This window comes from Aspergillus niger (assembly GCF_000002855.4).
Source record: "Aspergillus niger supercontig An15".
In the NCBI taxonomy this organism is placed as follows: Eukaryota; Fungi; Ascomycota; class Eurotiomycetes; order Eurotiales; family Aspergillaceae; genus Aspergillus; species Aspergillus niger.
Genome location: NT_166530.1, coordinates 1,174,037 through 1,185,171, shown reverse-complemented (window position 1 = coordinate 1,185,171; position 11,135 = coordinate 1,174,037). Strand labels below are relative to the sequence as shown.

The 11,135-nt window shown below is 47.2% G+C and overlaps 6 protein-coding genes and 1 non-coding gene across 7 annotated transcripts; 3 read left to right on the top strand and 4 right to left on the bottom strand.

Moving 5' to 3' along the window:
- Positions 1-500: 500 nt before the first annotated feature.
- tRNA-Val (AAC) lies at positions 501-574 on the top strand. Its single transcript has one exon. It is a non-coding gene; the product is annotated as a tRNA-Val (tRNA).
- Positions 575-837: 263 nt separating this feature from the next.
- An15g05030 (uncharacterized protein) lies at positions 838-1,971 on the bottom strand (the record flags this gene model as incomplete). Its single annotated transcript, XM_001396998.1, has 1 exon — positions 838-1,971. The coding sequence occupies one exon, from the start codon at positions 1,969-1,971 to the stop codon at positions 838-840; it is 1,134 nt and encodes a 377-aa protein (XP_001397035.1).
- Positions 1,972-3,052: 1,081 nt separating this feature from the next.
- An15g05020 (hypothetical protein) lies at positions 3,053-4,074 on the bottom strand (the record flags this gene model as incomplete). Its single annotated transcript, XM_001396997.1, has 2 exons — positions 3,053-3,791; positions 3,851-4,074. 2 exons carry the CDS (start codon positions 4,072-4,074, stop codon positions 3,053-3,055), a joined length of 963 nt encoding a protein of 320 aa, XP_001397034.1.
- A 423-nt stretch (positions 4,075-4,497) lies between these two features.
- Positions 4,498-5,200, top strand: An15g05010 (hypothetical protein; the record flags this gene model as incomplete). The annotated part of the gene is made up of 3 exons (XM_001396996.3): positions 4,498-4,604; positions 4,660-4,800; positions 4,858-5,200. 3 exons carry the CDS (start codon positions 4,498-4,500, stop codon positions 5,198-5,200), a joined length of 591 nt encoding a protein of 196 aa, XP_001397033.3.
- Positions 5,201-6,170: 970 nt separating this feature from the next.
- Positions 6,171-7,261, bottom strand: An15g05000 (hypothetical protein; the record flags this gene model as incomplete). The annotated part of the gene is made up of 3 exons (XM_059744686.1): positions 6,171-6,499; positions 6,626-6,942; positions 7,182-7,261. 3 exons carry the CDS (start codon positions 7,259-7,261, stop codon positions 6,171-6,173), a joined length of 726 nt encoding a protein of 241 aa, XP_059602551.1.
- A 1,253-nt stretch (positions 7,262-8,514) lies between these two features.
- An15g04990 (uncharacterized protein) lies at positions 8,515-9,100 on the top strand (the record flags this gene model as incomplete). Its single annotated transcript, XM_059744685.1, has 2 exons — positions 8,515-8,865; positions 9,005-9,100. 2 exons carry the CDS (start codon positions 8,515-8,517, stop codon positions 9,098-9,100), a joined length of 447 nt encoding a protein of 148 aa, XP_059602550.1.
- A 199-nt stretch (positions 9,101-9,299) lies between these two features.
- Positions 9,300-10,331, bottom strand: An15g04980 (uncharacterized protein; the record flags this gene model as incomplete). The annotated part of the gene is made up of 2 exons (XM_059744684.1): positions 9,300-9,805; positions 9,875-10,331. 2 exons carry the CDS (start codon positions 10,329-10,331, stop codon positions 9,300-9,302), a joined length of 963 nt encoding a protein of 320 aa, XP_059602549.1.
- Between the last annotated feature and the right edge of the window lie 804 nt (positions 10,332-11,135).

Genomic DNA, 11,135 nt, shown 5'->3' with positions numbered 1-11,135 from the left:
AGCCAAGTAAGAGGTCACGAAGAATCTACTTATGACTCGGGCGAAGTAGTAAGGTCAACCTGCTAGACTGAAACCCGATATTGTTTATTCATAATTCAGATCAGTATCTTGGATACAATGCTAAAGGTATTATTTCAAAGCCCGTCATATCGTGTCTTATGCTAACAGCGGCGGTCTGGGTAATCGCCTGAGCTTAATCTCAGTTGGAGCGCTTCCAAGTCTGGAATTATTTAGAGACCTTGAGAATTCGAACCATGTCAATGTTTACAAACTTACAGATGCATTACGTCTTAGTTTGAAAGAGCTCTGAATCTTTCCCACCGATTAAAGCTCTGCCTGGATCCGACTCAGGAGAGCGGCGTGAAGATCTTATCCAATACCGCTATGTCGCAGCCTAAATCAGCACAGCCGACCCAACGATTATGCTAACCAACAAGAACTTCTCGGAATCGTTTCTATAGGATAATGAGTCTTTAAGTGACAGTCACTTTCATTGAATTGGCCGGATGGTGTAGTTGGTTATCACGTATCGTTAACACCGATAAGGTCCTGGGATCGAGCCCCAGTCTGGTCATTCTTTTTTGCCCTTTTGTTTTTTCGGCAGCGTACAACCACCCCATCAGTCACAACGAACGTAGACACCTTTAGTTTTTTATTTTTTTATTTTTTTTTTTTTTCAAATGAAACTTCTCCTGCCAAACCACTATGTTCTACACAAGAACTCAAGACAGCCTACTACTTCTAATCAGTGTTCGCAATGGAGGGGCGCAGACTTTGAACCGCTTGACTATTTTCAGTTTATATATCGTGTTCCATTCGCGAGCCTTAACATACTATCTATGCAAGACAATCATAAACAGCCCGCACATAAGCCGCCGTCCTATCCGAACCCAACGTGCCTTGTCCCATCTTATTCATCACATAGGCAATCGTCATCCGTTTCTCCAGGTCCATAACAACAACTGAACCTCCCCAGCCCGTCCAAAAAGCAATGCGACCGTCGGGCAACCAAGGAAAAGTCTCCGGGACGGGCAACCCAACACCAAGACCCCAACGCAAATGATACATCAAGACCAAATCTGGCCCACTTATTTGCTCCTCCAGCATGCGGTCAATAGTTTCAGGCGAGAGATACTGCTTTCCATCCACCGTGCCTCCAAGCGAAATGACCGACGCAATGCGCGCAATGCCTCGGGCATTAGAGAATCCATTCGTGGCACCAATCAACGCCTTCCTAAACCCAGGACTCATACTTTCTTCCGCCGGTATAGGCAGACTGGCAAAGCTCTTGAACATAACACTCTGCGGGTCAACGCCGTCGAGACTCAGTGGCGGCGGCGGGGAAACGTCTGCTGTTCGTGGCCAGTCCTTCTCTGGGACCCCGAGCTGGAAGTCCGCAGCCAGAGGACTGGCAAGCTCGTCGCGGATGAACTCATCCAACGGTTTTCCGGTTACACGATGCACCAGCTCGCCGAGTAAGTGGCCCTGGTTGGTTACGTGGTAGCCGGAGTGTTCGCCGGGCGTCCACCAGGGGGCCTGTCGGGCTAGTTTATCGGCTCCTCTTTTCGCATCGTATATGTCGTCTAAGGTGTTGGGAAGCTCCCAGGAGGATACTCCAGAGGTGTGACTGAGGATCTGGGACACAAGGATATTCTCCTTGCCGTTCGCAGCGAACTCGGGCCAGTATTTGGAGACCTTCTCATTTGGGTCTAAGAGGCCACGGTCGATGAGAATGTTGGTTGCGATGGCGGTAATTACTTTGGAAACGGACCATACCACGGTTAGTGTGTCCTTTTCCCATGGCTTGGTTCTCGCTGGGTCTGCGTGGCCGCCCCAGAGATCGACGACGTTTTGACCGTCGATGTTGACACAGATGGATGCTCCTAGCTCTTCTTCATTGTTGATCAATTGCTGTAGGAGATCGCGCACCCCGGTGAAGGCCGGATCGCAGTGACCGTTGATTGTGGTCATTGCGGAGGGGCAGGTGGAAGGACAGACTGAATCTAGGAATTTGAAACCTGGAGAAGAGCAGGGATCATGGCTCGGGTGATCCGGCATAAATAGAGTGACAACTCACTGGGGTCTGGAAAGGCCCCCACGCTAAGTAGAACTGGCGCAGTGTCAGCTCTACACTTATGGATTAGTTGATCTCTACTAAGTACTAACGTCTACTAGTTAGTACGGCCGGTCCCCACAGCGCCTGTGTCATAGGGAATCATCAGCTGCTGTGATGGTCAGGGAAGGTCAGGGAAGACCATACCTGTAATCTTATCAATATTGAGTTCGTTTCTGATACAGCGAGATGAAAAGACTAGACTCCGAAGGAGATGTCACGGGGACAGACTCGAGTGAAGTGTCTACCAGAAGGAGACTCATTTAACCTACCTCAACAGACTGACTCAACTCCGCACTTCATGCCCCTCTTGGTCGCATATCTGCCCATCTCATACCTACGGAAAAAATTAAAATTATAGCCAATGCATTAGACAAGTTTTATCTAGACACTTCCTAGCTGTTGTCTCTGGTTTGAATGGGTGGCCAGTGCGCGAGAGGGACCGGCGGGAAGCCACAAGCGATCGGCATCGGCCTTAATGCTTAGTGCTGTTGTTATACTAGGTTGTATGTGCGAATTATGTGGTATATACTGGTACTCTGGGTGTTGCTTTGCTTGTTTAGATATGGAGAATAGAAAAAAGGTTTTCATATAGGATTTAAATTAGTTATAATCTTGTTCTGGTCTTAGTAGTATAGGAGTTTTCCCTTCTCACACCTCCTAATATGAGGATTTATATCATACATGATGCATGTCAGGTCAATTGCAAACCAAAGCGACTGCCCTTCATGCATGAAAACTGAGCCCGTACCCACACTGACCCTAGCAACTTTTTCCTTATCGGTAATATGACCTTCATTTCTTTCTTTCCATATGCGGTCATAAATTCGTGCACGTATCACTTCCTCACTGGTCGTCAGTGCGATGATGGATGCATTGACAAGCAATGCATGATCGGTTCATATCCACGACAGCGACCTCACCATTTGCCGAATCTCTTCACAAGTACGATGCCATTCCCCCACAAATATCAACAGTCTCGTAATTAGTTCCGAATCCTCTCAGCTCCGGAATGATTCGGTAGTAGAAGTTAGCCGCATGATCAGTCTCAGCAAAACCGATGAAGTCATCCATCTTGTGATTGGCATTGTCTGCATAGACAGCCCATGTAGCAGCTCCTGCCAGTGCCATAGACTTTTGATGGGCTTGAGTGAGCTGTGATCTACCCCTGGTAGTGAACGCAATCTTAAACCCCGGGTTGTCAAACCGCTTCCTCAAATCAAGTCCTTCAGTGTCATTAGCACCAGGAACCCCTCCTGCAAGAGGAAGTTGAAGAACGGTGTCACCATTTTCATAGTGATTGGCGATGATATCGTGCTTCGGAGAGTTATTATGGGCGAAACCAGTAATCTGAATTCTGTGGATCGGTAAAGGCTGATCCTGGCGTCTAACCAAGGGAAGAGTATTTGAGGTATTCGAGAGAGGAGTGAGATAATCATAGGAGATATCTCCACTACTTGACAGCATAGTCTCCCACAGCTGGAAATAATCCTGGGAGACATCGACGTCACGCTTACCCGGTAGACCTTCGGGAATGGCTCCAGAGTAATGGGCGGCAGCAACATAGGCCAAGAGGAGACCGTCTGAAATAATATAAGATATTTCCTCACATCTACTGCCACCGGCATATTCACAGACTTGTCGAGCAAGACGTGAGCCCATCACGATATAGACGACCCTAGAAATTATTAGTCCCTTGAGGATTATTGTTGATCGAGAGGAGAGCATGCGCCATACGTAAATTTGCTGGTACCAATAGAACGAATCGTTCGATTAAGTATCTCACAGACTCTAGTATCCCGCTGCTCTAGAATCGCCAGCAGCTCGTCAGCCGGGTTAGGAGATCGGATTTCAAGACCGGTGTCTGAAGGAAGTTCAGCAACATCCACTATTGGAATTGGTGTCGCTAAAGTGACCTGGCTTGTAGCCAGAAGAGAGAAGAGGAAGGTTGAGAGTTTCATGCTGATGCTTTAAGATGGTTGTGCCACTTAGGAAATCATTTTTGGGGGGTTCGCTACGCCATATTTATAGCCGTATGTTGGTGTTGAGCGATTCTCCTTAGAACATACAAGACTTTGAATTGTACGGTTTGCACATGAGACATAATATAATGGCTACCCACATAAAAATGAGCTATTGAAATAATGGTGCTTTTAGTATGAGAGGAACCATGGGTCTCCGATGTGGAGTTGGGGAACAGTTGATAGCCGGCCTACGAACCCTTGCAAAGCTAGTGGGGTTAGCGCTAGCCTTCGTACATAAATACCTCGAAGTAGCCACCGGACTTCTAATCATCTACCATTAGGTACCTGGGTGCAACTGTTCCACACAATATATCCTTGCCTCCAGCGGTGCTAATATTTTCTACTGTCGAATAAAACAAAATGGGTACCAATGAAAAAGCCACGACGTCAATTTCTCACTCCTCCTCTTCGGCAACACCTTCGCGAACCGTTACTGTTCTTCGGAATATCGTGCAAAGTCCGTGGACGTAAGTATGATTTCTTAGATTAATGCTTTCCAAATTTTTGAAGCTAATCTTTTAGCCTACCTTATATCGCAATGGTTACTCCACTTGTGCGAAGTATCTGGAATTACATGGGATGGAGTAACGGAGGAGAGGTGGCCCTGTCGCTGAGTCACGGACTGTTAATTTTGTACTTCATTATATCACAGTATGTCCGCAGGTACGAATGACAGATTACTATACTCAATAAAAAGTTTCATAAACCTAGCTATATCAGCTGTACCGGAAAAGAACTTCAGCATCTGCTGTGTGAGATCCTTTCCCGACTGAGTGTGCTGAAAATCAGCAATACAGGGTTCGTTGAGACAAATACCCCAAGGTTTACGTTAATTGTTATCGCTACCTGCCCAAGGCAGGTAGAATGGCCTAAATCTACCCATCCTCCACCCAGATGGTCCTGCCTCGGTGCTTTCCAAGGGGAAATGCGAGAAAGACACCTGGCGGGAAATTCCGAAACTGCTATGTTCTATTATTTTGCCCCACATCGCGTAGGGTTGGTGGGTGAACGTGCCATGGTCATACTCAAAGTTAGCATGCGCCAATGTTCACATCAATTATGAGGCTTTCCCTATACTGCTAATGCTGTCTGAGGGTCTGTAATGTATCAGCTCCACTTTTGGACCGCCCTACACGATATGGTCTTTCCTTACAATAGTTATCGATGCTTGATAACCGAACACGCGCTAAACAAAACCCGCGATTAAATCCACCTTCCGAGTTTAGCAAACGCGCCACAAGCCGTTCGGTTAAGCGCCTTTAGGACATAAGGTTACATGACCACAGAACGATAAGCAAGATTCAAAATCAGTATGTACAGCCACAAAACAATACTGCGCCGTATCAAATCGGGCATATCCTACGGACATTTCGTGAGCCCAGTCGGGATAATAGAAAGAACTGCCTTAAAAAGGACACCTTTAAGACAAGTAGAATATCTTATCGGAAGTAGAGCATTTTAGTCGGTCCATAATTGCGATGGGTCTCTATTCTACTGTTTGGTGCCACCTGACTCTCCGTATATCCTTGCTTTATCCGGTCCTATACTCGGATGGCTCTGGAATATAGTGGTTTCCTTTGTAGTGGATTCCTACCCTCCACGGAGCTCATGATCTTGAGTTGGTCCCTCCTCTCTAGTGGGTCCCTACTATTCGGTCGGTTCCTAGTGGATACCCCCTCTCGTCTGATAATGGTCCGAACAAGTGACTGCCCTACCAAGCAGTCCAACCTCACTTGTGATCGATTATTCTCACCTATTGTCTTTATATATCAGCTCCGTCCGTAAGGACTTGTGTCCCGTTGCATCTGTCCGAGAGGCTGTGAACCAGGACATGGAAGCAGGAAGGTGCATACGCTTTCACAAGCCTGATTCTGACTTGAGACTGTGGTCTTCAGACCAACTAAGACATGAGACTTCTTTGCCAAGACTTAATCAGAGAAAAACATTTTCTAATACAGCTGATCCACTAATAACACACTCCCTTCACAATAATAAGTCTCATGTCCACCATCATTGGTACCAGTTGAAATCAGTCAAGGCCCACCTGCAGGACCACTCTTGTCCCAGTAATTCTGCCCCTGGCTGCGGCATGTGCCAATAACGCAATAAAATCCACCGCCTTTGTTGTTCTGGTTTGGGGAGAACATGACGAAGCCGGCATCATTATTGGGGTTGAACCCCGTGCACACGTTGTAAAGTCCGTTTTGGGCAGTGTACGCAGTATGAGCGGTGTTGTACCAGATACAGACGGTCTGATGGGAGCTAGCAGTGCATTGATAGTCAAGCCCGGTTGTCCAGCTCGCTTGCACCGCAAAGCCGCCAGAGATCCATTGTGATGCATCTGCAGTAGCCGTCCATCCAACTGTATACGACTTTGACTGAGATGCGCCAACAGTGCAATAGTGTGCGCTCCCGCAATCCAGATTCTCCTGTTCGTCGCACATCAGTCGCTAGCACCAGACCAAAGGAAAGTGCATTATCGGCTCACGCCCAACTGTTTCCGCCAATAGTTCTGATGGGGATCGCCGTCTCCAACTTTCCTTAGCGGGTGACCACATTCTGCACGCGCCGGTTTGTCGCTGCTCCAAATTTCTCATAGACACAGCGTCAGTGGAATTTGCTTCACGACGAGGCATTGGAAAAGTGTCCATAACGTGGACAGTCTCCGCTGCTCGCTGTAAAGTTATGTCGACTTGATCGCTGAAACAAGGGGATATGTCGCCCACTTTAACTGGGTTCAATTGGACGGTGCTGGGCAAAGGAACGCCATCGCACACCATGAGTGACTCATTATCATTGTACATTCTGTAAAAAGTGATACCACCAGAATACTGGGGATTCTCATGAACGCTGAAGGTGGAAGTCCCGGCAGTGATATTGCCATCGCCGTTAGACCCAACATCTGCGACGATACCGAAGTCGGCAAACACTCCGGTTGTCAAGACATTTGAGCAGGCAGAGCCGATGATATTTCAGTAGAGCTATCTCTCACCACAATCTGCTTGGATGTGATCTTATGTTGTTGCACTGTTACTCGAACGTACCTGAGGTCTTCCCGGATGTGAAGCGATGGCGCCGTTAAGGCAGTTGCAGCAAGTGTCAAGAAAGACATCAATATCATCATCATGGAATCGTGGGTTATGTGTTTCAAGGTCCCTGAGATTCCCAAGTGCATCTTGCCGCTGTAGCGACCCTTATACTGTCACTTCTCGCACAACGCGTTATTCTCCTTTTTAAAAAGCTAGCGAATAGGTGTTCCGGTCTCAGTTGACAAAAGGACGACATTAGTGACGTTACATCGCGGCCCATGTAGTTGTTAGGTCATTGTCGCATGAGTCTGATCCCAATGCACTAGCAAGGATACCAGGGAATGCATTACCAACTCAAGGGGCCGTGCGACCTGTCAGAGGCTACTTTCACTTATAACATATCATATGACACTCTCACCCGCTGAGCCTTATGTCTTAGAATGTCATCTGTCTCTTCTGACTATCCATATGAAATCATAAACATGGCCCTTTCAGGAAGCAAATTGTTGCCACTCATTTCAGGGATTGGATTTCGGTATATATCAGTAGTGAAAGTATAGTGATTTAGGTCGAATTACTAGTCAGACTTGTAAGGCAGCCATGTTTTTTGAAAGGACTTAGAGATTGAACACCGTTCATTCATTGGTGTAAACTAAGTGCACTAGTGCACACATGATTGGCATGGGGGATTCCGCCAAGATGTCAGGATTTTGGCCCAACCATCTTCCCTGCGATGCAGGGTCTCCGTGGGGAAGTCTGGAGACGCCGAAATGCAATCATCCTTCGAATCACATTGTACATGGACCATTTAGATTATACAAGCGCGATCCGAAAACCAATTATTGAGCTGATAATTGCGACCCTGTATAACGGATAGTTTACTCTAGAGGTGATAGTAGTTTGTAGTGACCATGTTACCGCTAGGCTTTCAGAGGGGTGCTGTTCATGGCCACACAGCATGTAACGCTCGCACTTCTGAAAAATATGGTCTCTTGACTTAGTAAAGAATTGCGCCTAGTGAGATATCAAGTGATGAAAGTCCTTCTGTGATTCAGGGAGCGAAGAGATCTCTCAAAAGTTAGAGAGTGAAGAAGTGCTACGTAAATTTAGGTCTAAATGTACCTCCTGGGAATCATATAAGCCCCGCACCTCCCCAAAAGTAGCTCGAAACTTTCTACTCAGTACCCGCTACCGAAAGGCATTGAGCATTTTATTGTTCGTTCTACTCTCTCTTTTAGATTGTTAATCATTCTAGTCCGACGCTCATACCGTGAGTAACTGTCCTCATGATGTGTCCAAGTTATCTCTCCTAATACAACCCAGTACACCGCCGGTCTAGGGAGCCACCATGAACATCACAAACAGTACCCTGGAGCAGGAGCGATGTGCGGGCCACAGTGGGATACCCAATCTGCCTTATCCGTATTACTGCGCCACTACTATCTGGCAGCAAGGACTTAATCGGACACAAGATCCTTACGGTTATTTAGTAAAGTGCTGCAAAAGCAATCAGTACAGCTACTGCGGCGAGGATAACTGTTCCGCTTACTGCAATGCGACCAAGGAAACCCAGTCGACTCTGTTGGAGTGTCTTACGATGGGTAGCCATCTCGAGTCGGTTGGTTGTAGCTCGGGGAAGACGTCTGGATCTACGTCGAGCTCAATGCCCAGCTTGAAATCTTATCTTGTTTTGGCTGTGGTTTTTACTGGACTTTGGCAACTTTGAGGAATGGAACGTGAAGACGTGTGCGGCACATCGTTTCTTCAGATGAACGGCTCAGCTGCATTATATTATCTGGGTTTTCGTATGCTAAGATTGACTTTTTATCCTTTGGCAGCTAGGTAGCAACTTGCAAACATCTTCAGTCGAAAATTGGAACCAGTTGATGGGGGATTATGTGATCACTGTCCAGGTGTCACTGACTGACCGTTAGGCCGCCGCACGCAATGGAACTATCATGTAAGAAAAAGAACACCCAGTATGTTATGCCCAGTCATGAATGACACCATCCTCTTTCAATTTTCCCGACAGGATTAATGTGCTATTTTCTCAACATTCTTTGTGTGGGTGCATCCCAAATAGATTCCCTCCCCAGATTCATATCTTAGAGTATCAACACTTAAAGCAAACCTTCAAACACGCTGGGTATTGTTCGACATGTGCTGCCTCAATGCCAATCGAAAGGCACTCAATTTATTCTCGAACTCGCCAAGCGACCCCTCCAAGATCTTCTTGTCGATGGTATCCACAAAAGCAGCAAAACGCAGCCGTGCCGGACGCTCCGCACATGCTATAGCTCGCCGGACTCCAGAAGGGTATTCTTTCATCAAGATGTCCAGGTCATGTGTCTGAGTGATGTCGAAGGACTCTGGGGGATCCACTAATTCGCATTCCTTATTTTCCATGTACTTGAGGAAAGGAACAAGGACTTCTTGGAAGCCGTACTGAGCACCTGTGAGGTCGACAATCCAGCTCTCAGTAAAAGACGACAGTTGAAGATCGACCTTCAACACTGAATGGGGCATGGTTGAGGCGTCGAGGCTGGGGATGTTGGGTGAGTCGGGGCCGGGAATGACCTGCGTTATGAAATGCGGCTTTCCGATTCGGAGCGAAAACATCTCAATCGCGCAGGGGACGTCTTGTTGGTGTCAGTTTCACGTATTTCAGCGTGTAAATGGAGGAGACTTAGGCTGGGAGTTGATCATACCTGCTAGGAGCTTGCTTATATGACGGCTCGACAGGGCGTGAGCAGCGTCGCATTGGAACCATGTCAAAGCGGCTTCCCGATACACCGGGTCGGCAGTCAGATATTCAGGAAAGGGGCCGCGCCGGGGAGGAATGTCCAGATTCTTCTGGTTGTCAGAGAGGTAAAGAGTGTCGCCCCGTCGTTCAATCTTGGAAAGTTCAAGATCATATTCGACAGCTCTGTACACCAAGAATGCCTCCTTGGCGACGATAGCAGCCCGCAGAAGCTTCTTCCGACGAGTCATGGACATACAATCGGGCTTGTGGATCGTTCGATGGGCCCTCTGGCAGGCTGTACTGCAGTAGAAGATGCTTTTAACATCGCCAGGGAAGTATTCCGGGGCGCCTTTGCAGCCAGCACACTGCAGGGATGTATGTTTCCCGCACTTGGCACAACTACCGCTTGGGGAAGAGTACATTCTGAATAGACACGATGATGAATCGGATCGGACCAAGAATGATGGATGATGATGATGATGATAGTTGAAGTTGTAGGGGGAGATGATTTTGTAGTAAAAATTAATGTGAGATGAGGTTAGGTAAATTGCAGGTGAGGAGATAACACTCAGAAGGTCTGCTCATTTGTTGTGGGTCCCTCTCGTTGGCAGTGAATGAGGATTGTAGAGCTGAAGTCGATCTGCCACAAAGCCCAGCAATTCTTCAGTAAGCTCTGTCAGCAGTGCAGTAGGCGGTGTTAAGTCTTCAGAATTCGAGGACTGTACTCACTACGGGGCAATAATAGAGAGAAGTCTGGGAATTAGCTATTGCTAGCATTTACAGGGTGAACTTTTCAGGTGTTGTTGAATATCCAGACCAATACTGAACTGATTGTGAAGAGGAAGGAATTGTCAGATGGCTTTCTTTAATCTATGAGTAGAATTGAAATGTGTAAGCCCATACAAAGCAGTAGCAAAAAGAAAATGAGGCCATAGTTGAGCTTTGACGCATCATGGCCGGTCTATTCCATTTACCAGCCAAGGTGGCAGTTTGCGGTTGCAAATCAAGAACGGGTTCCAAGGCTGTCAATTCCAAATTCTATCGAGAAAGTTACGATGCTACATATACAGTGGACAATCCCAGTGATTTTAAGTAATTAATCCAGGATGTCCGAGATGTAGACTGAGAGGTGAGGCTGCGTATGATCTACCTGGGCACTGACTTCCGCGTGGCGCTGCACGGGTGTCTAGACAGGGACTAAAATGTTAGTGTCCCGCCTCCACTAA